This window comes from Bos grunniens, chromosome 3 (assembly GCF_055505025.1).
Source record: "Bos grunniens cultivar Pamir isolate PY7600 chromosome 3, Bosgru_T2T1.0, whole genome shotgun sequence".
In the NCBI taxonomy this organism is placed as follows: Eukaryota; Metazoa; Chordata; class Mammalia; order Artiodactyla; family Bovidae; genus Bos; species Bos grunniens.
In genome coordinates, this window is record NC_141167.1 from 40,812,766 (window position 1) to 40,840,565 (window position 27,800).

A 27,800-nucleotide genomic window follows, 5' to 3' on the forward strand; every position below is an offset into this window, starting at 1 on the left:
GGTAGTAAAACAAGGATTAACTAACTGGAAGACAGTATCAGAGAATGCTTCCTGGAGATCATGATACATTAACCCCTGGGCTGACTTTGAAAGGCAACTAAAAGATTTGAGTGGCTAAAGATATGGGAGAGATCTTGTAGGCAAGGGAATGACATGTATAGATGCTTGAACAAGGTGATACCTAGGGAACTACAAGCAACTCATTGTCGGTGGAGAATAAAGAAGTGTGGCGGGGAAGGGAAGTTTGACAGTTAATGAGGCTGGCGTCAGATCAAAAGGGCCTGGTAGGGCATGATAACTATGCTGGGTCTTGGCTTCATTTTTCATACTGAATCATTGCATTTTAGGCAGTAGACAGACACAATTAAACTTTCATTTTTGAGAGTTTGCTTTATTGTCATTGAAGCAAAAAAAAAGCTAGAAGAATGAAGGAAAGAGGATGGATCTAAGACCTATTTGGAGGGTGAAATTTGAGGATTCCTTTAAGTGAGGGGTAAAGCAAATAGGGTCTCAGGTAATTCCCAGGTTTCCCTTTTGTGAGTGTGATGCTAGCAGCTAAGACAGAGAATGAAGGAAGCTGAGCCATGTTGAGATTTTAGAGGAACGGAGAGGATGAAGATCATGAGTTATGTTTGATCATGTGTGAATCAGCATGTGAATATATATGGAACTAAAGGACTAGAAATGTAGTTTTGAGAGTTGACAAGAGAATAAGAGGTTTTCTCTGAGTCCCCAGACTAGCCATTTTGCTCTATTTAGTTGCTTTCATAGCCCCCATACTTCTTGGTAATATCACAGTTGTAGTACTGCTGCTGCTGCTAAGTTGCTTCAGCTGCGTCCGACTCTGCGACCTCAAAGACGGAAGCCCACCAGGCTCCTCCGTCCCTGGGATTCTCCAGGCAAGAACACTGGAGTGGGTTGCCATTTCCTTCTCCAATGTGTGAAAGTGAAGTCGGTCAGTCGTGTCCAACTCTTAGCGACCCCATGGACTGCAGCCCACCAGGCTCCTCTGTCCATGGGATTTTCCAGGCGAGAGTACTGGAGTGGGGTGCCATTGCCTTCTCCAATCACACTTGTAACTCTCTGTCTAATCTGTCATCCTCTACTGGATTGTGGGGTCCTTGTTGAAAAGGATCTTACTTGTTTTGTTGACCCCCTCCTTTCCAGTGCCTAACACAGAGCCTGGCACGTGAGAAATGAATACATGGGCATGGATGTGAGTGCCCAGGGAAGGGGGCATAGACAAGGATTTATGGCTCAGGGTTGCTGGGTACAGTCACCGGCTGTCACTGTGTGTGCTCCTGCCAGGAAGGAACCTTTAGGATTACTACCTTACAGGTGTGAGTGGAGAAAAATATATCAAAGGAAAGGGAAGGAGGAGTGCTTAGGCAAGTATGAAGAAAATCAGGAAGGACTTTATTAAGGAAGTTAAGGAAGGGCATGGTTAACAGTTTCAGATACCCGGAGAATTCAAATCAAATATGAACTGATGAACTTATGAGATAAATATGAACATAATCAATATTTACAAATGATTGTTGACTTGTTTGCTGGTTTTAGCAAAATACCATTAAATGGTATTCTATGTCAGCATAAGGAAAGAAAGGCATAGAATCAAAATAACTCAAGTCCTTTATGAGGGCTTATTGGAAACCAAGAGATAATCTCTCAGTAAGTGCAGCAAAGCCATTTTCCCCCCTAGTGCTGGAAGAGTTAGCTATTCCTCTGTAAGTAGTTTCCTTGTATGTGGATATCATGTTAAATAAAAAATGTAATTCTTTAAATATTAGCATCACACTCACTGTGGAGAGATGCTTACAGCCTGAGAGGCGCATGGGCACTAAGACCAGCTAAGGAAGAGCAGGCTGAGTGAGATGGCAGGCAGGACTGTCCATGCTGTTTAAATCCTTTCCCTCTTGCTCTGTGCATATTTGCCATGTTGTTATCTTTGCATCTGGGTAAGTTGGGTACTCCTATGGGCACCTTCACCGTGTGTTCCAAAGAGGGCAAGAAGAAGGAGCGGGAGGAAGGTTGAGAGAATGGTGTGTTTCTAATTTGTGGTTTGTCCTCTGTTGTTTCTTTTATCTGGGGTTTTAAATTTTTCTTATAATATTGCTCAAAATCTTATCAGATACACATGTGTGTATGATATTTCATTGATTTAGAATTTTATATTTGTATCATGTTTTAGATTTTACAAATTATCATGTCTATTTGTTGCTTAATGCTGGAACAACTTCATTAGGTAGACAGGACATTTTTTCCCCCCTTTGGTTTGTTCTACAAAGATTTGAAGGTAAGCTACTTGTCTAGTATCATAATCCTGTGATCTTTTCATACCATATTGTTCATCCCAACAGTATACAAATTATATGTGTATGTATTGTTTCAGTGTAATTAATTTTATTTTAAGGAAACATGTACATCAATTGGAGAAAGATTTGGCTTCCTCTGGGCATCTTGGTGTCTTTTGGTTATGCCTTTGTTCTTTTAGGTATTCTATTTTTAAATAATTTAAAAATTACCTATATTTTAGGTACATTTTAGGTATTCTTATTATCAAAGAGGGCCTTTGAGAACTCTCTGAGAAGAAAGAATAGTTCATAAAATTTTGCATCACATACTATTGATGGAAAATATCAAATCTGTGTGTAGTTTAAAAAGACTACCATCACCCCTCCCACAAGAAGTGGAGCTCCTAATATATGTTGTCTGTTTTTTGAGTTACTGGTCATGAAATTGTTTAAGTGGGAGTATCAGCACTTAAAAACAATGAAATAGCATAGAAAATATCAGAATACATTACACATGATAGGTGTTTTGCTTCCTGATACTTTTGTTTCAGAAATACATATATGTGTGTATATATATGTGTGTGTGTATGTGTGGGCTTCCCTGGTGGCTCAGAGAGTAAAGAATCTGCCTGCAATGCAGGAGACCTGGGTTTGATCCCTGGGTTGGAAAGATCCCCTGGAGAAAAGAGAATGGCAGCCCACTCTAGTATTGTTGCCTGGAGAATTCCATGGACAGAGGAGCCTGGTGGGCTACAATCCATGGGGTTGCAAAGAGTCAGACATGATTTAACGACTAATGCACTTACATATGTGTACTGAGGCATAGGTATAAAATCTGTTTCTTACTGTGGGTCATGATCAAAAAAGCTTGAAAACACTGGCTCAGAAAACTCATTCATTTTATCTTCTTCCAGCTTTTGTTACCTTATTGAACGGGGAACAAGCCCAGAATGCAATTCAGATGTTTCATCAATATTCTTTTCGAGGAAAAGACTTAGTAGTCCAGCTCCAGCCAACAGATGCTTTGCTATGTATCACCAACTTGCCCACTTCTTTTACATTAGAAGAGTTTGAAGAACTTGTTCGTGCTTATGGAAATGTCGAGAGATGTTTTCTTGTCTACAGTGAAGTTACTGGCCATTCCAAAGGCTATGGATTTGTAGAATACATGAAAAAGGACTTTGCTGCAAAGGCTCGATTGGAGCTATTGGGTAAACAGTTGGGAGCATCAGTTGTCTTTGCACAGTGGATGGATGTTAATCTACTGGCCGCAGAGCTCATTCATTCTAAGTGCCTTTGTATAGATAAACTCCCTAGTGACTATAGGGATTCAGAGGAGCTGTTGCAGTTTTTTTCCAGTATCCATAAACCTGTGTTTTGCCAGGTATGTATTTTTAAGGTATTATTTGAAATATTTGAAAATATCTACATATGCATCAGCATGCACTCACATATTTATTATACCTATGTAAATATCACCATGCATAATCTCATTCTACTTTAGTTTGTAATGAACACTTTAATATGATGGTAAATTTTAAATTAATTTTTTTTGTTGATGGGCCAGACTATATTGTTTTTATATAATTATGTCTTAGCAAACCCATCACTTAATGCATCCACCTTCTCCTTCCATCTGTTCTTGACCATTCATGCTTTGATCACTTCATCCACCCACATTTGATTTGTCACATTCTCAGTGCCAGATACCATACTGCTAAATGTCAGAAATATAACAAATGGAAAGATATTCTCTCTATACCTCACAGTTTTGTAGAGTACACTGACAGATAAGCAAATAACTGTACATCCCATATGAAGAGTGAGATAATGCAAAACAGAAAAATGTTACATGGTGTAGAAAGAATGCTTTATTGTGTCTTAGTGGGGTCATGGTAAGTGAGACATTTAGAGAAGATCCCTGAAAACTGACAACATTGGTAAGAATTTTCAAGCACTTTATCAGAATAAAATTGAATAAATTCTACCAAATAGACAAAAATATATACTGTATACGGCTCCTTCCCATACAGATTTTTATAGCACCTGATGAAATCTTTCTCTTTCGCTTCCCTTCATTTCTTCCTTCTATTTATTCTCTCCTCCTTTGCTCCTTCTTATCTCCCATCTTTCCTCTGCTCACCCTTATTTTTCTGTTATCATACACGTATTGAATCTATACTCTTGCAGTAGAAAGTTTGAAATTTATTATAGTTTATTTAATTAAAATGAATGCTACATCTTACTTTTTCTTACATTTTTGCCCCTCCAATCCCAATATAATCATCAAAGAAAGTGTCCATGGAGCTTCAAAAAATTAGAATACTTTGTGACAAATCTTTGCCAAGTTATTGAAAGTTGTGTTACTGATATGCTGTTCTTGAATACTAAGAATTATATAGTGATATCCTGTGGCCAAACATAATTCTTTGTAGCTTTAGTTGAGGCCTTTGAAGCAAATATAAGGGGAAAGCTGTTTTTTACATATTGTATTTGAATTATGAACCTTGGTGTTAGAAGGGACTTAGGTTATCTGGTCTTGTTTTCCATCTGGTTAAAAAAGAAAAAGATTTGTTACAATCATTGTAAATGATCATTTAGCTTTTGTTCAAATATTTTTAAGTAATGGAAAGTTAACTATTAATAGATCATAAGTCATGCCGTTGCATATTTGAATGGCTCTCATATTGAATGGAAATATTGCTCTTTAAAATTACCAGTGCTATGAAACTGTAATGATATTTTCTTTTGAAAGACTTAAAATGATTGTATAATTTATTTGGCATGAAGATTATATAGTAAACTAAGAATAATAAAAATATTTTAGAAATTTTCGAAAGCTTAATAAAGCCACTTTAAATGCCTTTATCAGTAAATCTGTTAAAGTCAGGCTCTCCCGTTTGGTAGGTTGACATAGACTATATAGAAGACACAGTCTTCTTACCTTGTGATCAAAAAGGACCAAAGGGACTAATGGCTTTTACAAGTCGAAATTTAAGATTTGGTTTGGATAAAAGGAATGAGGTTGTAGGAGAAATATTTGGAAGAGGTAGATATTTTCCCTTTCTCCCACGTGAATGGAAGAATGTTTTATGGAGGAAAAGACATTTGAGGACAGTTTTAAAAGGAAGAAAGGATGAGAAGGGAAAAAAACAGAAATTTGGTCTACTATACAAAAAAGCTTCAAAAATAAGAGAAAAGAAGCTAAAAAATGACTAAGAAATGATGGAATTGTATACCAATTTATGAGATCCCAAGTCCAAACAGAAGTTTTGTAGATGTTTCTATTGAACTATTTCTGTATTTCGGAGACATACAAAGCTAAATTTTATCACATTTATCACTAGATACAAATGTGTTTAAGATGATTCAGATATGTTCAACACTTAGAAACTTTTTAGTGTTGTATTTTTTTCTTACTTTTGTTCTTTGTACCAGTCTTTATGGATCCAGGGCTTTAGTATCTTCCTTTACACTCTTACACATGGGTGACTGGAAATAAATTGAGTTCTGCATTGCAGTTTATTTAGGGCACATTCAGGAAAAGGTTGTGTCCTGCATATGGTATTTTAACAAACCTGGGGCACAATTTCCTAAATAAGGTTTACTTTAGTATACTTGACCAAATTCCTGGGATCTACCTAAAATATTGAAATAAAAGTTGAATATGTTTCCTTCTACTTTTGTTCTCTTGATAATGTGTATAGATACATGATCAAATGTATCTATTTGATCAAATAGATACATGATCAAATTCAACAGGTTTCATCTTTAAAGAACAATTGTTGTGTCCCCACATTTTTCTATAGATTATTAATTATATATATATATTAATACATAGGAACTATGATCATTTGAACATTGACTTTTAAAATAAATCAGAGATTCAAAGAAGCAGAAAGAAGCTTGACAGAATCTTACTTATCTTCCCATCTTCTAGAAAGACTGTACCTACCCAGCTAGTAAACTTTTATTTTTGGAAAAAAAAAAAAAAGGAATGCAATATTTTCACCAGTATCATGCTTTGAGACATTTGTCCTTGAATTTACAGATGATATACTTGTAAATACATTCTAACTAAATGTTAGAATTCCCTTTTTAATAATTGTATCACATCAGCTTGCACAGGATGAAGGTAGTTATGTTGGTGGCTTTGCAGTGGTTGAATATAGCACTGCAGAGCATGCTGAAGAGGTTCAACAAGCAGCTGATGGTATGACCATCAAGGGAAGCAAAGTTCAAGTTTCCTTCTGTGCCCCGGGAGCACCAGGGCGAAGTACCTTAGCAGCACTGATAGCAGCTCAACGTGTGGTAAGTTGTTCTTTTTTAAGAACATAGAGAAATTCAAGTATCCAAACTAATCATTGATTGGACTTCCATTATATTTTTATTACATGAAGACATTCTTCTTCTTTTAATTGACTAAATAATACTTCTGCCAAATCAAGCCAGGAGTCAGTAAAATAGAGGAAACTGTGTTTTGTAAAGTGTATTCATCTCAAGAATTGAGGAAATTTTTATTTATTCATTTAATGTTTGAGTTCCTGTTCTGCAAGGTTTGATTGCAGCATGCCCCCCCTTTTCAAAAACTGTTCATAAGTGTGCATGTTGGACTGACTTCTTTATTGGAACTGTCTCTTATTACTCCCCTCTCTACTTCTCTGGTTGAAAACTCCTTGTAGGGAGCAACTATTCCTGCTTCACAGTTTCTTACTCCTTGCACCTAGAATAGTAAATACCCATTGATCAAATGAAGGGAGAAACACACTTTTGAAGGGTCCAGGGAAGACTTCAAAACTAATACAATTATGTAAAGTTTAAAAATAAAATAAACTTAAAAAAAAAAAGAATTGCAAAGATGACATTTGAATGTAACGTTAAGGTACAATTTTGAAATGCTGATGGGGGTGGAGAATAGGATTGCCAGATGAATACAGATTTTGCATGAGACATACTTACATTAAACATTATCCATTGTTTATCTGGCACCCGTTTTCACTTGCTGAATCTGGTACCCCCAAGCAGGGAAAATGAGTGATTGAACATCCTCTGGTTGTGACAAAACCTTTCCAGCAGTAGGAGGAGACGAATTTTCATGCTTGAAAAGTGGAAAAGGTCTAGGTAGGCTGAGTGTGTAGAGATGTGTGGTGAAATGGTAGCTCGATACAAGCAGAGGGAGGGCTGGAGCACTCACAGCTTAGGTGGAACTTGATAAGCGAGGTCAAGTTTACAAATTCCAAAGGGAATAAAGTATATATACACGGTATTGACAAGATCATAGTTAAGACAACAAGAAATCACCTAGTCTGGAAGTGGTTTGTAAATGAAGTGGAGAGAGAAGGACAATCAGGGGAGGGAGGGCGGGCAGAAGAGATGACAGATTTCACTGGTACCCTACCATCATTTCACTTGCCCTCCTTCTCTTATTCTTTGATCTCACCTCTGGTCCTGGATGTCTTCTCCCTTTTTGTTTTTTCCTTCCCTTCTTAGGTTCTTCTGTCATCTGCCGGGGACCAGCCCCGGCTGATCCAGGGTATTCGAAGGGGAGACGGAGTCGGCGACAATTTACATATTTATCAAAGATATAAAGAGTAATAGAATGAGGATAGCTCAGTAGGAAAATTCAGTGGAGAAAAGAGGCTGAGTAGCTTGGTTTACGCGGGAGACCAAAAAAACTTCAAGACAAGAAGTTTGCACCACTTACGTAGGCCGCAGGCGCCCTCTTGAATAGCGGAAGGTGCCCCACCCTAGACACCTTCTCGAGTGGGTCTTAGAAGCCCAGGCATAATTAGTAAGCATGGTGGGTTCCACGCTCCAGATGGAGACTCAGCTGGAAGTTAAAGGGAAGAATGACATGGGGAGACCAAGCGTTGGTGAGCAAGGCCCGTAGCTTTATTTTTAACAGGGGCTTTTATACTCTAAGTTACACATAGAGGATAATAGGGGATGCAAAGTCAGCAGTTTTTGATCCTTATCAAAAACCAGGGTTTCTTTCCTGCAAATTTATCGTATACAAATGGTTTAGGTGATTTACATCATCTTCTGGCCAGAAGGCCTATTAACATTTTATGACTCTTGACAAGGACTTATCAACAAAGACTTATTTTCTCTAAGAGTAATTATTTTAAGGTTTGGCGCCATCTTCCAAAGATAAAATTGCATTCCTATAGGGCGGATGTGTATAGGGTTTACAACAAAGGAAAGAATTTATTACCTTAAGGGTCTAAAGTTACTAACACCAAGGCCACTACTTATTTTTTCTACATACCAACTATTAATTAATACACATTCAAGGATACAATTCAGTGGATGTAAAAACTTGGCAACAAGCCTTGGCTCATCAATGAAATCCTTTACTAGTCTTATTCTGACAGTTTCTAAGTTTCTGAGAGGCTCTAAGCTATTTGAATATCTTAAGCTTCCTGTGCCTCTCGAGGCTGGGAGACTGTAAACAATCGTATGCATAGCTGTAGGAGTCCCAGTAAACTTGTCAGGCGAGTTAGAGAGCCATCTGAGGGGTTTGGATTTAAACACTCCTAATTGCCCAGGAACTTTATTAATTGGAGCTGTAAGTTATCTCTTTGACAGAGAGAGCGAGATGGTGGTGGGGGACAGCCCCCAGTAAAGTCAGAGGTGAGAGCACGAAGCAATAAAGTAGGCAGACTCTGGTTTTGAGGGGAAGATGCTCGAGAATATCCGGGGAGACTCCCGAGGCTCAATCCCGCCTTTGCGTATGCCGAGCCTCCTTCCTCATGACCTTTGTCACGAGTGGAATGCCTCACTAGCTCCCAGCAGTCATCCTCATATCCTTGACTGGCATAACTCATGACTTCAGCCATTCTTTCATTGTCAATTTCATTGCCTTTAGTCAAGTTGTCTCTTGATTGGATTGGATTTGCGGAGTTTCTGAGTCTGAATCCATCCAGTCACCCACTTTTGCAGTCAGCATACTCTGTCTTCTTGGAGAAAAACAACTAGGTGACTTAGTGCTTCTTCAAATGTCTGACATTCTAGTTCAAATCTTCACTCTCTTCTAGTCTTTGTCCTTCTTTCTATCTGATGGTCGTGGCTGCTACTTTATAGAAATATACAGGCCATGTGCTGGACTCATTCATTTACTTTCTCTCACACTCCCTGAGCAAAAGTGCCCCACTTTTTACTTCTTTTTTTTCTTTAATAGCATTCATTCCATAATTACTTACTGGTACATATTTAATTACTAGTACATACGAGATGTACTAGAGGTATTTAGGATTCACCAGTGAACAAAGGTCCGTCTAGTCAAAGCTATGGTTTTTCTGGTAGTCATGTATGGATGTGAGAGTTGGATTATAAAGAAAGCTGAGCACAGAATAATTGATGCTTTTGAACTGTGGTGTTGGAGAAGACTTCGAGAGTCCCTTGGACTGCAAGGAGATCCAACCAGTCCATCCTAAAGGAAATCAGTCCTGAATATTCACTGGAGGCTGAGACTCCAGTTCTTTGGCCACCTGATGTGAAGAACTGACTCATTGGAAAAGACCCTGATGCTGGGAAAGATTGAAGGCAGGAGAAGGGGATGACAGAGAATGAGATGGCTGGATGGCATCACTGACTCAATGACCATGAGCTTGAGTAAACTCTGGGAGCTGGTGATGGACAGGGAAGCTGCAGGTGTGCTGCAGTCCATGGGGTTGCAAAGAGTCGGACTGACTGAGCGACTGAACTGAGTGAACAAAACAAAGATCCTTGCTCTCATGGAGGAAGTGCTCTGTTGCCCTCCCACCAAAGCAGGGGCTCACGCCCCGCCCATCCTCAAGGATCTGCCTCCTCTACTTTATACTTGACCTGTTGTTCACAACCTCCATCCCATTTGCTTATAAACACACTCAAATCTTTTCCTTTCTAGATGCAGGCCTTTGTAATACTTTTTCCTCACAACTGGAGCTTCTTGAACAATTAGATCCCACTAGTCACCTTTTTTTTCTTTCCATTTCTCATTTCCTTCCCAGCCCAATGCAGTGTAGTTTCTGCCTCTACTATTAAGTGATCTGTTCTCTTTAAGATTGACAGGAATTTTGTAATCAAGTCACATAGGTACTTTTCAGTCTTTCTTTGCCTGGTTTCTTTGCAGCATTTATTTTATTATTTTTTTTAAATATAAATTTATTTATTTTAAATGGAGGCTAATTACTTTACACTATTGTATCTTTGCAGCATTCAAAACCAACTGCCTACTGCCTTGAATTCCACCTATCATTCTTTTCCTCTGAACCTCTCCTTTTCTTTCTAGTCATGGATCAGTTTGTATATAGTAGGGATTTTCTGTTCTTTGAAAGTTTGAGAGCCTCATCTATGAAACCATGTAGACCTAGTCCTTATGTCTCTCCCAGAAGAAAATCATTGATTACCACTTAAGTTTCTTCTGTGAATATTAGATATATTAGTTTTATTTTTCTCTATGTGGTATATGTGGCATTTGATTATAGTCTACAAATTTATCCATGTAGTCTGAGTTTTAAAATTTACTGACACATAGCTATTTATAAAATTTTATTTTTTAAATGTGTCATATCTAATCTCTTCTTTTTCATTGTATGTCTTATTTATTTGCATTTTCTTTCCCCCAATTAGTCTTGCAGACTGTTTTGCCTTTCAAAGAAACAGTTTTTATTATTTGTTTTTTCTATCTGTTGCTTATTCTTGCCCTGTCTTTATAATCTTCTTGCTTCTTTCTTTGGACTTACTTTTTCTTTCCCATCTTTATTAATATCAGTAGTTAGCTCCTCTGTTTTCAACCTACCGTTGTTTCCTGATGAATGTAGTTAAAATAAGTTTACTTCTGTAACTAATGCTATACCTATGTGTCATAAATTTTATATTATGTTTCAATTTTTTAATAATATCCTTTTAGTGTAATTAATAGTTTTTCCCCAGGTCATAGCTACCTAAGAATTTTTAAAAGCTATTCTTCTGATATAGATTACTTTTGATATATTAGATTTTAGGTGAACTTCTAATGATTCAGTATTTACATATACTATGAAACGATCTCCTCAGTAAGTCTAGTTAGCATCCGTCACCACACATAATTATAGATTTTTTTTTTTCTTGTGTTGGGAACTTTTAAGATCTGTCTCTTGGCAGCCCTCAAACGTGCAATAGAGTATTATGCATGGTAGTCAGAGTCACTGTGCTGCACGTTACATTCTCAGGACTTGTCTTCACACTAGAGTTTGTACTTTTCACCCCCTTTGCCATTTCACTCACTCTTCCCCCAGTCCTTCTGCCAGCCATCAGTCTGTCCTCTGTATCTGTGGTCTTGGTTTGTTTTTGTTTTGAGATTCCACATATAAGTGAGATCATACAGTATTAGTCTTTCTCTGTCTGACTTATTTCACTTACCATAATGCCCTCCAAGTTCATCCATTTTGTTACAAATGACAAGATTTCGTTCTTTTTGTGGCTGAGTCATACTCCATTGTCTATATACATATACATACCACATTTTCACCAGGGCTTCCCTGGTGGCTCAGATGGTAAAGAATCTGCCTGCAGTGTGGGAGACCTGGGTTCGATCCCTGGGTCAGGAAGATCCCCTAGAGAAGGAAATGGCAACCCACCCCAGTATCCTTGCCTGGAAAGTTCCATGGATGGAGGAGCCTGGCAGACTATAGTCCATGAGGTCTCAAAGAGTTGGACATGACTGAGCAACTTCACTTTCACCACGTTTTCTTTATCCATTCATCAATTTTTAGGACACTTATGCTGTTTTCATATCTTTAGTTCAGTTCAGTTGCTCAGTCGTGTCTGACTCTTTGCGACCCCATGAATCACAGCACGCCAGGCTTCCCTGTCCATCACCAACTCCCGGAGTTCACTCAAACTCACGTGCATTGAGTCGGTGATGCCATCCAGCCATCTCATCCTCTGTCGTCCCCTTCTCTTCCTGCCCCCAATCCCTCCCAGCATCAGAGTCTTTTCCAATGAGTCAACTCTTCGCATGAGGTGGCCAAAGGACTGGAGTTTCAGCTTTAGCATCATTCCTTCCAAAGAAATCCCAGGGCTGATCTCCTTCAGAATGGACCGGTTGGATCTCCTTGCAGTCCAAGGGACTCTCCAGAGTCTTCTCCAACACCACAGTTCAAAAGCATCAATTCTTCGGCGCTCAGCTTTCTTCACAGTCCAACTCTCACATCCATACATGACCACAGGAAAAACCATAGCCTTGACTAGACGGACCTTTGTTGGCAAAGTAATGTCTCTGCTTTTGAATATGCCATCTAGGTTGGTCATAACTTTCCTTCCAAGGAGTAAGCATCTTTTAATTTCATGGCTACAGTCACCATCTGCAGTGATTTTGGAGCCCCCCCAAATAAAGTCAGCCACTGTTTCCCCATCTATCTGCCATGAAGTGATGGGACCGGAAACCATGATCTTCGTTTTCTGAATGTTGAGCCTTAAGCCAACTTTTTCACTTTCATCAAGAGGCTTTTTAGTTCCTCTTCACTTTCTGCCATAAGGGTGGTGTCATCTGCATATCTGAGGTTATTGATATTTCTCCCAGCAATCTTGATTCCAGCTTGTGCTTCTTCCAGCCCAGCGTTTCTCCTGATGTACTCTGCATAGAAGTTAAATAAGCAGGGTGACAATATACAGCCTGGATGTACTCCTTTTCCTATTTGGAACCAGTTCTGTTGTTCCATGTCCAGTTCTAACTGTTGCTTCCTGACCTGCATATAGGTTTCTCAAGAGGCAGATCAGGTGGTCTGGTATTCCCATCTCTTTCAGAATTCTCCAAAGTTTATTGTGATCCTCACAGTCAAAGTCTTTGGCATAGTCAATAAAGCAGAAATAGATGTTTTTCTGGAACTCTCTTACTTTTTCCATGATGTTTCATATCTTGGTTATTGTAAATAATGCAACAATGAATATGGGGGTCCATATATCTTTTTGAGTTAGGGTTTTTTTGTTTCTTTGGATAAATACCTAGAAGTTGACTTGCTGGGTCATATGGTAGTTCTATTTTAAATTTTTTGAGGACCCTCTGATGTATTTGCTAACACTTGTCATGTTGTCTTTAAACTTTTTTCCTTTATTTTTGTTTCCCATTTACTATTGAAAAAATTAGAATTTTCTTCTGCTTTAAAAGTGACATGTTTTCTTTTATCCTATGGGTGATTATTCCTAGCTTATTAACACCCAAGGCTGATCAGTATCTCTTTCTTCCTTCCCACATAGTTCATTCTAAATTCCATCCTGCTGCTTCCTTCGATTCCACCTTCCACCATATTGAGAATACATAAAGTACATCTTTAAGATTGCCTTAATTTGTGTGTTTTTTTTTCTTTTTGAGGGGGTGCCTAATACCATGCAGCTTGCAGGGTCTTAGTTCCCTGACAGGGATTGAACCCAGGTCATGGCAGTGAAAGCACTGAGTCGTAACCACTGGACTGCCGTTCAGTTCCCAACCTTAATGTTTTTGCTTGCTTTTATGGTCTTGGTTTTTGTATACATGATTCAAATTAGCTGCAGTATTACATATCTTAATTTCCACATATCATGTAAAGTCATGCATTTATTCTTATTTTAAGAAAGCATATGCATGTAGTAAAACTTTTGAGACTCTGTATGGCTGGAAATAGTTTTTATTTCTTTTCCACATTTAATAGCTTAGCTGAATATAAAAATCTAGATTCAAAGATTTTTTTCCTGCAGCACTTTGAAAATATTAATTTGTTCCCTTCTTAAATCCAGTGATGATACATTGAGAATTAAAATGATATTAATCTGCTTCTTGTTTTGTTTTGGGGTTTTTTTTTTTTTTTTTGAGATATGTTCTTCCTTACTGCAAGTTTTTACTGTTGGGGGCGGGCAGGGCTTTGATGTTCTTAATTTTATGCCATAAAATGTGAGCAGGTGTGTTTTTTTCTGTATCGTAATTGGAACCCCTTCATTTTGTGATCTTGAGTTTTTTTTTTTAATTCTGGGAAATTCTCAGCCATTATTTCTTCAAAGATTTCCTTCATTTCTAATCCTTCAGATACTCCTTTTATGTAGGTCTTAAGACTTCCAGTCTCTTCATTGCCTTGGTTTTTTCTTTTGTTTGCATTTTTCATTACCATTTTATTTTGTTGTTAGTTCCTGCTTTATCCTTTGCTCATATATTCTTTGATCTTTATCTGACCTGACCTTTCAGATCACTGTTTTGTTTTTCAGTTGCATATATCCTACTATTTAACATATCTATTAAAGCACAGAGTAAAGGTTAAGAATAATTCTTTATGTGTTTCTTCGATTCCCTCACCTGTAGAATGGGGGTATAATACCAACCCTGTAGAGTTGCTTTTGGGCATTAAGTGATTTAGTCCATGTAACGGGCTTAGAACAATGCCAAGTATATACAGTAAGTGATGGCTGCTATTATTTTTTCCCAAACAGTTGTGCTTTTTGTACATCATATTGCCAATTGGTGTTCTTTATAACTGCTTCTCCATGATTCATGTTACCAATAAAAATCTGTTATCTTTTTTTAAGATATCTGCTTAGTTTAGTTAACATTCTTACTATTTCCTATCATCTCTTATAGGTGCTTCAGTTTGTTGCCTTTAGTTTTTGTGGCTGCATTTTCCAAGTGTCTACTGTGATTACATATTTCTTTTGGTAGTGGGGTGGCTATTGGATTCCTTGTATATGAGTCTGTAGACGTTGAGGGGCTAGAGGATGGACAAGGAGAGCTGATTTTTAAAAACTGAGAACAATGTCATATATTTAGCTACCCAGTTATATGTATATAAAGCCCATCCATCTTTGTTTCATATTAGAAGATTAACGAATCAAGACCTTAATTATAAGAAGACATTGCTTTGTAAAGCATCCCACATTATTAAACTTTAGATCAACATTATAGTAAGGTTCTTCTGTAGTATCAAAGAATTCATGTTGTGTCAGGGCACCTCCCTGTTAGTAAATTCAGATTCCCTTGATATCTTGCCCCTTGCATGAAGAGGTTTATCTGACTAAATTGTTAGTTCTCTTAAAGCCAATTTCTATTTCACTGAAACATTCTAAGGATTTCGGTGTATGTTGCATGAATATCTTAGAATGCTATGCTGTGCTTATTTGCTCAGTCGTGTCTGACTCTTTGTGACGCCATGGACCGCTGCCCACCGGGCTCTTCTGTCCATAAGCATTCTCCAGGCAAGAATACTGGCGTGGGCTGCCATGCCCTTCTCCACAGGACCTTCCCTACCCAAGGATCAAACCCAAGTCTCCCGCCTTGCAGGCGGATTTTTTACCAGCTGAGCTACCAGAGAAGCTCATATCTTTTTATAATTACGAATTGTGGTAGAATGTATACAAGTGTATGACTAGAAATAAAACAAGTTGTGTTTATTATAAAATAGATCTAATCAGACAAATGAGAATTTCCGAAAAAAAAAAAAGCCTTTACAGTTTCATCTTTGTGCTTACCCATGTTCTAATTTTTGTATTTCTATATTCATCAAAGAGGCACAGTAATCAAAAGGGCTTACTTCCAGAGCCAAATCCAGTGCAGATCATGAAAAGTTTAAACAACCCTGCCATGTTGCAAATTCTTCTACAACCCCAGCTCTGTGGGCGGACTGTTAAACCAGGTAAGCATCACGTGTACTAATGACATGTAGAATATTGGCATGAGGTTAATTGTACATGAAAAACACATTTAAATTAGTCCACAGTATTTATTTTTTCTAGAATTTATCAATGAATTTTAATTAATGACCTGAGGTGAAAATATGTTTTGACTCTTTTTGGTAGGCACAAATTGCTTATGGATTTCCTGATTTTTTAAAAACTAAGTATTAAATATTAAACCTTCAAGTGTAGATACTGGTTGCCATGAATTTCTAAACCAGGTTTCACATGGTTTAATAAGGTAATATTTGACATACTACATTGTTACAGCTCATTTTAGCAAAGGATATCATACTTTTCTATGTAATATTTTTGGCAGAATTACTTTGTTGGAAAGTGCTAAGGATCAGTTTCCTCTCTGCTGTTATCTTTTTTTTCATTGTGAAATTGTTTTACTTTGTTGAAAATGATGAAAACAATATCATTTTCTTGAATTGTAGAAATTGTTATAATGTTGGCATGCATTAAATATCTGTCTATTTAGTATTCATTGGAGGCGTTTGTCTTTGGAAATGCATAGCTGTACATACACAAAATGTATACTTTATCATTAGGAAGTGAATGCCTGTATTCAACATTAAGCTTTATTACAAATGTTTAGATTAAATGTATCATTCTGTTTCAGCTCCATCTGGTCTAACACCAACTAGCATACTACAGTTCTATTGTAGCACTAACTGCCTAGAGTTAGCACGGATGCTATGAGTGAGGGCTTAAGTCCCCAACAGGTCTGCCCCTACTTCATACACTAGCCACACAACAGAGGTCTCCAGGCCTGTTCTGGCTAACTCGCTTCAAATTTGGGAGTTCCTGTGACACTACAGGTTCAATAATGTGTTCAGTTCGTTCAGTTGCTCAGTCGTGTCCAACTCTTTGCAACCCCATGAATTGCAGCATGCCAGGCTTCCCTGTCCATCACCAACTCCTACAGCTTGCCCAAATTTATGTCCATCGAGTTGGTGATGCTGTCCAACCATTTCATCCTCTGTTGTCGTCTTCTCCTCCTGCCTTCAATCTTTACCAGCATCAGGATCTTCTCCACTGAGTCTATAGACTCCCATAGCTTAGGAGAGCACTGTACTTACTAGTACAGTTTTGTTACAAAGGATGTAACTCAAAAACAGCATAATCAAGAGACTTAGGGCTGTGGCTCGTAGGTCCAAACTGCAGAGGTTTTATGTTCTTTCCCCGTAGGATCAGAGCATATTTGCCTCCCAGCACACCAGTGTATTAATTAACCAGAGATCTCTACTGAACTAGCTTCAGTGTCTAGAGGTTTTATGGGGGTTTTATATGTAGGCAGGACTGGCCATGTTATTGAACTCTTATCTGCAGTTCTCTTCCTCTTCCTGGAGGTCAGGAGGCTAGGCTAATACTTATCTTGGAGAGACAGCAGTGAGCAGTCCTGAAGAGAGATCTTAGTTCCCTGCTCAGGAATTGAACCTAGGAAACCTAAATGAAAATCAGGAATCCTAGCCACCAGGCCACCAGGAGCTAGGTGCTAGAGGCAAAATGGCCCTGTCTCTTGCCCCCATTTGAAAGCAAGAATGTTTCAAGGAGGCAAAAACTATTAAAAACAGGTATAAAGTTTATTATTAGAGTCACAGCACAATGTATGGGAGAGCACATGGAGAAATAGTGTATTTAAGACAGAAACAAGGCAGAAGTACACATCCAGTGAGGAGTGCAGTGAAGACATTTAAATCACATAGAACATTGTTTCCCGGTCTTTGTTTACATCTGGCCAATTATTATTATTTTTTAAATTTATTTATTTATTTTAATTGGAGGCTAATTACTTTACAATATTGTAGTGGTTTTTGCCATGCATTGACATGAATCAGCCATGGGTGTACATGTGTTCCCCATCCTGAGCCCCCTGCCACCTCTCTCCCCATCCCATCCCCCAGGGTCATCCCAGTGCACCAGCACTGAGCACCCTGTCTCATGCAGCAAACCTGGACTGGCAATCTGTTTCACATATGACAATATACATGTTTCAGTGCTATTCTCTCGAATCATCCCACCCTCGCCTTCTCCCGCAGAGTCCAAAAGACTGTTCTTTACATCTGTGTCTCTTGCTGTCTCACAAATAGGGTCATGGTCATTGTTACCATGTTACCATCTGACTGATCCTTGGACCCTCCCCCGGATGTGTGAGCACCTTTTTGATAAGATGGATCCTACCACAGAGGCCTATGGGTACATGTCCACAGTTATTATGGGGTGAGGCCCTCTCCCTTTTTGACCCCCTAAGAAGCCTCCCTGCACACATGCAGATAGGGAAGTCTTCCTTGACCTCAGGCACCTTATCTCTTTGCTTTAGCAGAATTCAGCTTGTGCCACTAGCTTTGTCCTTGAGTGTCTGGGTAAGAGCAAGGCTTGAATTTTACTCTACTTGACAAACACCAGCTGCCCACCTACAGGCCCATCTATCTTCTACCTCAATATCACATGGCTCAAAGCCCCCATTCAATAATCACGTTAGGTCTTTTAAGTATGACCAGTCCCCATTCCGAAGCCATGTAGGGGCCTACCCTGAGTCACCTCATTCATTAGCATAACAAAAACATTCCTATCCACTGGGGATGTTCCAAGGGTTTGAGTTTCCCCTCTAGGAACCAAAGACAAAGACCAGTTAAATTTTTTATTATACCAACAATGTTCATATTAAGTACTTAATATAATCATCAATTATTATTTTGTAAGAAGTATCTTCAGAGGTGTCCAGCTCAGCCTATTATGCAGTCAATTATCCCTCCTACAATTTTTTTTTTCAGAATTAGATGAAACTTTCAGTTCAGTCACACAATCATGTCTGACTCTTTGTGATCCCATGGACTGCAGCACGCCAGTCTTCCCTGTCCATCACCAACTTCCGGAGTCCATCCAAACCCATGTCCATTGTGTCGGTGATGCCATCCAACCATCTCATCCTCTGTCATCCCTTTCTCCTCCTGCCCTCAATCTTTCCCAGCATCAGGGTCTTTTCAAATGAGTCAGCTCTTCGCATCAGGTGGCCAAAATATTGGAGTTTCAGCTTCAACATCAGTCCTTCCAATGAACACCCAGGACTGATCTCCTTTAGGATGGACTGATTGGATCTCCTTGCAGTCCAAGGGACTCTCAAAAGTCTTCACCAACACCACAGTTCAAAAGCATCAATTCTTTAGCACTGAGCTTTCTTTATAGTCCAACTCTCACATCTGTACATGACTACTGGAAAAACCATAGCTTTGACTAGATGGACATTTGTTCGCAGAGTAATGTATCTGCTTTTTAATATGGTGTCTTGGACTGCAAGGAGATCCAACTAGTCCATCCTAATGGAAATCAGTCCTCAATATTCGTTGGAAGGACTGATGCTGAGGCTGAAACTCCAGTTTTTGGCCACCTGATGTGAAGAACTGACTCATTGGAAAAGACCCTGATGCTGGGAAAGATTGAAGGCAGGAGGAGAAGGGAACAACAGAGGATGAGTGGTTGGATGGCATCACCAACTCAATGGACATGAGTTTGAGTAAACTCCAGGAGTTGGTGATGGACAGGGAAGACTGGTGTGCTGCAGTCCATGGGGCCGCAAAGAGTTGGACACAACTGAGCAACTGAACTGATGTACTCCTTTCCTGATTTGGAACCAGTTGTTGTTCCACGTCCAGTTCTAACTGTTGCTTCCTGACCTGCATACAGATTTCTCAGGAGGCAGGTCAGGTGATCTGGTATTCCCATCTCTTGAAGAATTTTCCACAGTTTGTGGTGATCTACAGTCAAAGGCTTAGGCAGAAGTAGATGTATAGTCTATAAGGCAGAAGTAGATGTTTTTCTGGAACTCTCTTGCTTTTTCAATGATCCAACAGATGTTGGCAGTTTGATCTCTGGTTCCTCTGCTGTTTCTAAATCCAGCTTGAACATCTGGAAGTTCATGGTTCATGTACTGTTGAAGCCTGGCTTGGAGAATTTTCAGCATTACTTTACTAGCATGTAAGATGAGTGCAATTGTGCGGTAGTTTGAGCATTCTTTGACATTGCCTTTCTTTGGGATTGGAATGAAAACTGACCTTTTCCAGTCCTGTGGCCACTGCTGAGTTATCCACATTTGCTGACATATTGAGTGCAGCACTTTCACAGCATCATCTTTTAGGATTTGAAATAGCTCAACTGGAATTCTATCACCTCCACTAACTTTGTTCATAGTGATGCTTCCTAAAGCCCACTTGACTTCACATTCCAGGATGTCTGGCTCTAGGTGAGTGATCACACCATCGTAATTATCTGGGTCATGAAGATCTTTTTTGTATAGTTCTTCTGTGTATTCTTGCCCCCTCTTCTTAATATCTTCTGCTTCTGTTAGGTCCATACCATTTCTGTCCTTTATTGTGCCCATCTTTGCATGAAACGTTCCCTTGGTGTCTCAACTTTTCTTGAGATCTCTAGTCTTTCCCATTCTGTTGTTTTCCTCTATTTCTTTGCGTTGATCGTTGAGGAAGGCTTTCTTATCTCTCCTTGCTATCAAATGGGTATATCTTTCCTTTTCTCCTTTGACTTTCACTTCTCTTCTTTTCTCAGCTGTTTGTAAGGCCTCCTTGGACGACCATTTTGCCTTTTTTCATTTCTTTTTCTTGATATAGTCTTGATACCTGTCTCCTGTACAATGGCACAAACCTTTGTCCATAGTTCATCAGGCACTCTGTCTATCAGATCTAATCCCTTGAATCTGTTTCTCACTTCCACTGTATAATTGTAAGGGATTTGATTTAGGTCATACCTGAATGGTCTAGTGGTTTTCCCTGCTTTCTTCAATTGAAGTCTGAATTTGGCAATAAGGGGTTCATGATCTGAGCCATAGTCAGCTCACAGTCTTGTTTTTGCTGACTGTATAGAGCTTCTCCATCTGTGACTGCAAAGAATATAATCAATCTGACTTCGGTATTGACCATCTGGTGATGTCCATGTGTAGAGTCCTTGTGTTGTTGGAAGATGGTGTTTGCTATGACCAGTGCATTCTCTTGGCAAAACTCTGTTAGCCTTTGCCCTGCTCCATTCTGTACTCCAAGGCCAAATTTGCCTGTTACTCCAGGTGTTTCTTTACTTCCTACTTTTGCATTCCAGTCCCCTGTAATGAAAATGACATCTTTTTGGGGTATTAGTTCTAGAAGTCGTGTAGGTTTTTATAAAACCATTAAACTTCAGCTTCTTCAGCATTACTTTTTGGGGCGTAAACTTGGATTACTGTGATATTGAATGGTTTGCCTTGAAAACGAACAGATCATTCTGTTGTTTTTGAGATTGCATCCAAGTACTGCCTTTTGAACACTTTTGTTGACTGTGATGGCTACTCTATTTCTTCTAAGGGATTCTTGCCCACTGTAGTAGATAAAATGGTCATCTGAGTTAAATGAGACTTTAAAGATAAAGCTTTAACTTCCTGCAATTTTAATGGCATAGAGATATCCTTTGTATGTCTTGACTACTCAAAGCACAAGCAGCTCATTATTTGCAAGGCAACTATTCCCTGGTTTGACAAATTTAATTACTAGGTTTTTTCTTATATTAGATGGTAATTTCTATCACTTTTAGCTGCTTATTCTAGTTCTTCCTATGAAGAAACATAGAATAAATCTATCCTTCTTCCGTAAGAATAGCCTTCTGATGTTTGGAGATAACTATCATGAAACTGTAGTCATCTTTGATTTTCTTTGTTTTCTGTTCTGCAGACGAGTGGTGTCCTTTTGTTTATTTTTTGTCTATGCATTCTATCAGTGAAGTATATTTTTAGTGGAACCCCAGTATATACAGTTTACGTATCACATGTGTCAATTACATAAACGCACCTTTGTCAACCCATATATTAAGAATTGATAAAACTAAATATTTTTATATTTTAAGATGAAAATATAAATAGTCTCTTTTTAGAACCATTTTATTTATTTTAATTTTACTTTTTTATTCAAGTATAGTTGATTTACATTGTTGTGATAGTTTCAGGTATACAGCAAAGTGATTCAGTTATGCATGTGTATCTCCTTCTTTCAGATTCTTTTCCCTTAGGTTATTACAAAATACTGAGTGTAGTTTGCTTTATACACCTCTTCTACATCTTCATAACCTATAGTTCCGTACTTGACTTTCCACAACAGGTCATAGGATATGCTCTCCAGAGCCCCCAGTAAGTTTTCCTCTCCTAATATGTTATCTTGGTTGCCTTGCAGAATGGCGTACACAGACAAATTTATCCTGTCGATGGGTTCTAATCACCACAAAATGCAGTGGGATTTCCTTCCTATCATCATTATATTTCTATTAATACAGTCCAAGATTGTATCAGTGTTTAAAGAAGTATATTACACTTGTGGGTCTATTCGAAAGTAATAGTTCATACCTGGGCTATCTTTAGTAACTTCTCCCCCAAATTAATTTTTCTCTTCTTTGTATCTGAGGATATGTATTCTCCCCCTCTGCTTTTCTCCTCAGGTTGGTATATGACCATATGAGATTGTACTTTTTCACTTTAGTGCTACTTTTATAGTTTTAAGAAGAATATTTCAGTATTTTACTGATAACTTTTGCTTTATTTAGAATGGGAAACGAAGAGGGTTAAATACCTTACTTGAACACATGCAAAGCTTCTGGAGAATGTGTGGAAAGTTTGTTGGTGTTCAGGAAAGACAAACTATCTTGTTAATCAAGAAGTTTCATTTGTTTTTTCCTTACTGTGTTTGTTACTACATTTTAACTATATTCCTTATATCCTAAACTCTTCACAGAGGCCTCTGAGCAAACTAAAATAGTTACAAAGGGTCATAATTCTCTGAGATTATCCTTATATTGTAAGATACATATATATACAAGTGTGCCTTATTTTATTGTGCTTCACAGATACTGTGTTTTTTTTTTTTAAATTGAAGGTTTGTGGCAACACTGCTTTGTCAGATGATGGTTAGCATTTTAAAACTGAGGTGTATATATATTGTTTTAGATATGTAGCATAAACATAACTTTTTTATATGTACCAGGAAACAAAAAAAAATTGTGTGACTTACTTTACTACGGTAATCACTTTCTTGGAGTGACCTGGAACCAAATCTTCAATGTCTCTGAAGTATGCCTATATGATATATTTGTATTTAAACCCTTGTGTTACTTCTTGCTCATTGTATCATTTTTTTTTTCAAGTAACTGACACATATTTACTTGTTTATTGCCTTTTCTTCCACTAGAACAGAGAAGGCTCCATAAAGGCAAAGATTTATCTGTTTTGTTCCTCTCAGGCACCTAGAACAGACCTGCTATTTAGAGTAAAAAGTACTTAAATATTGTTTACTGATTAAACTCCTTCCTTTACCTCTCTGTTGCATGACTTGTACATACCTGGTGATATATGATCTACTCTGTAAATTTTTAACTACCTTTCTTGTCTGCCTTCTTTTCTGTCTAATCTGTGCACAACCATCAGGTTGATTTTCCTCCCACACCCACTTTATGTTACTTGAGCCATACTGATCTTTTCTTTTCAATCCAGACGTTTGAACTACCTTAAAAAATGCAGTATAATGTAAATATTGTAACTTATAGTCTAAATTGTAGTTTTAGCAGCTTTCAGTTCAGTTTAGTTGCTTAGTCGTGTCTGACTCTGCGATCCCATGGACTGCAACATGCCAGCCTTCCCTGTCCACCAACTCTTGGAGCTTATCAAACTCATGTCCATCGAGTTAGTGATGCCATCCAACCATCTCGTCCTCTGTCATTCCCCTCTCCTCCTGCCTTCGATCTTTCCCAGCATCAGGGTCTTTTCTAATTAGTCAGTTCTTCGCATCAGGTGGCCAAAGTCTTGGAACTTCAGCTTTAGCATCAGTCCTTCCAGTGAATATTCAGGACTGATCTCCTTTAGAATGGACTGATTGTATCTCCTTGCAATCCAAGGAACTCTCAAGAGTCTTCTCCAACACCACAGTTCAAAAGCATCAATTCTTCAGCGCTCAGCCTTCTTTATAGTCCAACTCTCACATCCATACGTGACTACTGGAAAAAACCATAGCTTAAACTAGACGGACCTTTGTTGGCAAAGTAATGTCTCTGCTTTTTAATTTACTGTCTAGGTTTGTCATAGCTTTTCTTCCAAGGGGCAAGTGTCTTTTAACTTCTTGGCTGCAGTCACCATCTGCAGTGATTTTGGAGCCCAAGAAAAAAAAGTATGTCACTGTTTCCTTGTTTCCCTATCTGTTTGCCATGAAGTGATGGGACCAGATGCCATGATCTTAGTTTTTTGAATGTTCAGTTTTAAGCCACCTTTTTCACTCTCCTCTCACTTTCACCATGCTTTATTGAGGTATAATTGAGGCACAGTCATCTGCACATATTTAAATTGTACAAATTGGTAAACTTTTCCATTTATATGACCCACGATCATCATAATCAAAACAATGAAGATATTCATTACTTTCAAAACTTTCCTTTTGCCTGTTTTTAACCCACCCTTCTCCTCATCCCCAGGAAACTACTGATTTGCTTTCTGTCACTAAAGTTTGTATTTTCTAGAAATGTATATAAATGGAGTCAAACAGTATGTACTGTATGACTTCTTTCCCTCAGCTTATTATTTTGAGATTCATCCATGTTGCTTCATGTTATCAGTAGTTTTTTTCCTTTTTAACTCTGAGCAGTATTCTGTTCCACAATTCGCACTTTCATTGATTTGTTGAACATTGGGTTATTTCCTGTTTGGGGTCGTTAGAGATAAAATTGCTCTGGACATTTGCTTTTATTCTTTATTTGGCTGCACTGGGTTTTAGCTGTGGCACAGGGGATCTTGAGTCTTTGTTGCAGCATGCAGGATCTTTAGTTGTGGCACGTGGGACCTAGTTCCCTGATCAGGACAGAACCTGGGCCCTCTGCATTGGGAGTAGAGTCTTAACCACTGGATCACCAGGGAAGTCCCCCACCTGTTTTCTAATGTGTTTTCTGCCCAATTTACATTCTCACCATCAGTGTCCAAGGCTGTAGTTCACTCAGTGTCCTCACCAACATTTGACATACTGACCCTTTAATTTTAGCCTTTCTGTTTGGTTTATATCTTATTGTGGTTTTAATTTGAATATCCCTTTTGACAAATGGTTTTGAACATCTTTTAATGTACTAATTTATCATCTTTATATCTCCTTAGTTAATATATCTTTTGAAATATTTTGTACATTTTTTGTTTATTTTAAATTTAAATTTATTTATTTTAATTGGAGGCTAATTACTTTACAATATTGTATTCGTTTTGCCATACATCAACATGAATCCGCCACAGGTGTACACGTGCTCTAGCTGTTGATCTTCTTAAGTTGTTAGAGTTCTTTATTCTAGATACAACTCCTTTATTGGATATATTTGGGTTTACAGCCACTCTGTAGGCTGTCCTTTTATTTTCTTAATATCTTTTGAAGAAGAAAATTGCTTATTTTGACAATGTCCTGTTTATTATTTTTTTATTTTCTAATTCATATTTCTTATGTCATGTTTAAAAAATCTTTGCCAAATTCGAGATAACAAAAATGTCCTCCTGTGTTTTCTTCAAGAACTTTTATAATTTTACCTCTTAAGTTTAGGTTTATAAATGATTTCAAGTTAATTGTTATTTACACTTTGAGGTAAAGGTCCAGGTTAATATTTTTTTTGCAGTTGTTCTAGCATAATTTGTTAAAAAAGATTATCCTTTTTCATTGAATTTCTTGACACTGTTTTCAAAAATCAATTGATTGTATACATAGGGCTCTGTCTCTGGACCCCCTATTCTATTCCATTGATCTAAATGTCTGTATTTATACTAATACTGCATTGTCTTGATAGTTTTATAGTAAGTCCTGAAAACAGTAAGTGTAAGTGCTCCAACTCTATTCTTTTTCTATTTGTTTTGTCCATCCTGGGTCCTTTGTATGTGCATATAAATTTTAGAATCAGCTATCAATTTCTGTGAAAAATGTCTGCTGGGAATTTGGAATTGTGTTGAATCTGTATGCTGATTTGTGCAGAATTGACAACAATTTGCCATAAATATATCTCTCCGTTTATTTAGGCCTTCTTTTATCAACAATGTTTTGTAGGTTTCAGGGTGTAAATCTGACGCATATTTTTTCAGATTTATCCTTAGCGTTTCATATTCCTTGATACTATTTTTTATTGTAATTTTGAGGCAGACGTCACATAACATGAAATTGATCATTTTAAAGTCAATAGTTCAGTGACATTTGGTACATTCACAGTGTTTTGTAATCACAAACTCTGCTTAACTTTAGAAACGTTTTCATGACCTCAAAATAAAATCTGTACCCATTAAACAGTTACTGCCCTATTTTCCCTCTGCCTAGGTCCTGGCAACAGCCCATCTGCTTTCTGTCTTTTGTTTATTCTGGGTGTTTCATATAAACAGAAGTCACTGTGTATCTGGCTTCTTTCACTTAGCATGGTGTTTCTGAGTGCTGTAATATATGTATGAGTTCTTCATTCCTTTTGTGGCTGAATGATACTCCATTGTGTGCATATGTCACAGTTTGTTTATTCATTCATCCTTGATGGACAGTTTGAGTTGTTTTCACCTTTTGACTATTATGAAGAGTGTTGTCTATGAATGCTCATGTACAAGCATTTGAACATCTGTTTTCAGTTCTTTTGAGGTTATATACTTAGAGCCAGACGTGGTGGATCATGTGCTTACTCTCTGTTTAACTTGTTGAGTACCTGCAAGCTGTCTCCACAGTGGCTGCACCATTTTACACTTCGAAAGCAGTGTTCGAGGGTTCCAATTTCTCCATATCTTCATAGACTCTTGTTACTTTCTGCTTTTATTATTTTAGCCATCCAAATAGGAATAAACTGGCAACTCATCATAGTTTTGATCTGAGTTTTCCTAGTGACTATGTTGAGCATCTTTTCTTGTGCTTATTGTCTGTTTTTATGTCATCTTTGGAGAAACACTTAATCGAGTTCTTTGCCTGTTTTTAAACAGAGTTGTATTTCTTTTTGTTGCTGCATTCTTTATACATTCTTGATACTATTTTAAATAGTTTTACTTTCTAAATTTTGGTTTCCTGTTGCTTGTTGCTAGCATATACAAGTACAGCTGATTTTGTATATTTATCTTGTATCATGCAGACTTGCTTTTTATCTCTAGTAGATTTTGCCCTTAGGATTTTCTGTATAGACTATCATGTCATCTACAAGAAGTTTTACTTCTTCCTTTATAGTATGTATACCTTTTATTTTTCTTGCTTTACTGCAGTAGATAGAAATCTCAGGAAAATTTCTGCATTGAACTTTTGAGAGTGGACATCCTTGCCTTCTTCCTGACCTTACAGAGAAAGCATTCATTCTTTTATTATTAAGCATTATCTTAGCTATGTTTTTTAATTTACAGATTTTTTTTCCAAGATGGGAACTTATTCCTATATTGCTGAGAAATTTTGTCATAATAATTTCTGGAATTTATCTACTGCTTTTCTCCATTTGTTGATATCAGCAGTGTGGCTTTTTTATTTTTGGTCTGTTATCATGATGAATTATGCACACTCAGTTGCTCAGTTTTGTCTGACTCTTTGCGACCCCATGGACAGGTCAAACCCTACCCAGGCTTGATTCCTGGGTCGGGAAGATCTCCTGGAGAAGGAAATGGCAACCCACTCCAGTATTTTGCCTGGGAAATCCCATGGATAGAGGAGCCTGGTGGGCTACAGTTCATGGGGTTGAAGAGTTTGACATGATTGAACAACTAAAGAGCAACAGCATGCTATCAATTATTGAGGGGAGAAGAGGCTGAATGGGAGACCTAGCCAAGGTCTAAGGGTAAAGGCAGCTAGATGTGAGACTGTGAAC

The 27,800-nt window shown here is 38.0% G+C and overlaps 1 protein-coding gene across 13 annotated transcripts in view; it reads left to right on the plus strand.

The window, feature by feature from the left end:
- Positions 1-27,800, plus strand: part of RAVER2 (ribonucleoprotein, PTB binding 2) — a 137,263-nt gene that overhangs the window by 43,210 nt on the left and 66,253 nt on the right. For all 13 annotated transcript variants that reach the window (XR_015160213.1, XR_015160210.1, XR_015160214.1 and 10 more), the window contains exons 3-5: positions 3,209-3,678; positions 6,414-6,605; positions 15,784-15,910. Coding sequence is in view for 7 of the 13 variants with exons in the window: in XM_086390392.1 (XP_086246518.1) it covers positions 3,209-3,678; positions 6,414-6,605; positions 15,784-15,910 (789 nt within the window). In the remaining 6 variants the exon portion in view is untranslated. The remainder of the gene's footprint in view (positions 1-3,208; positions 3,679-6,413; positions 6,606-15,783; positions 15,911-27,800) is intronic.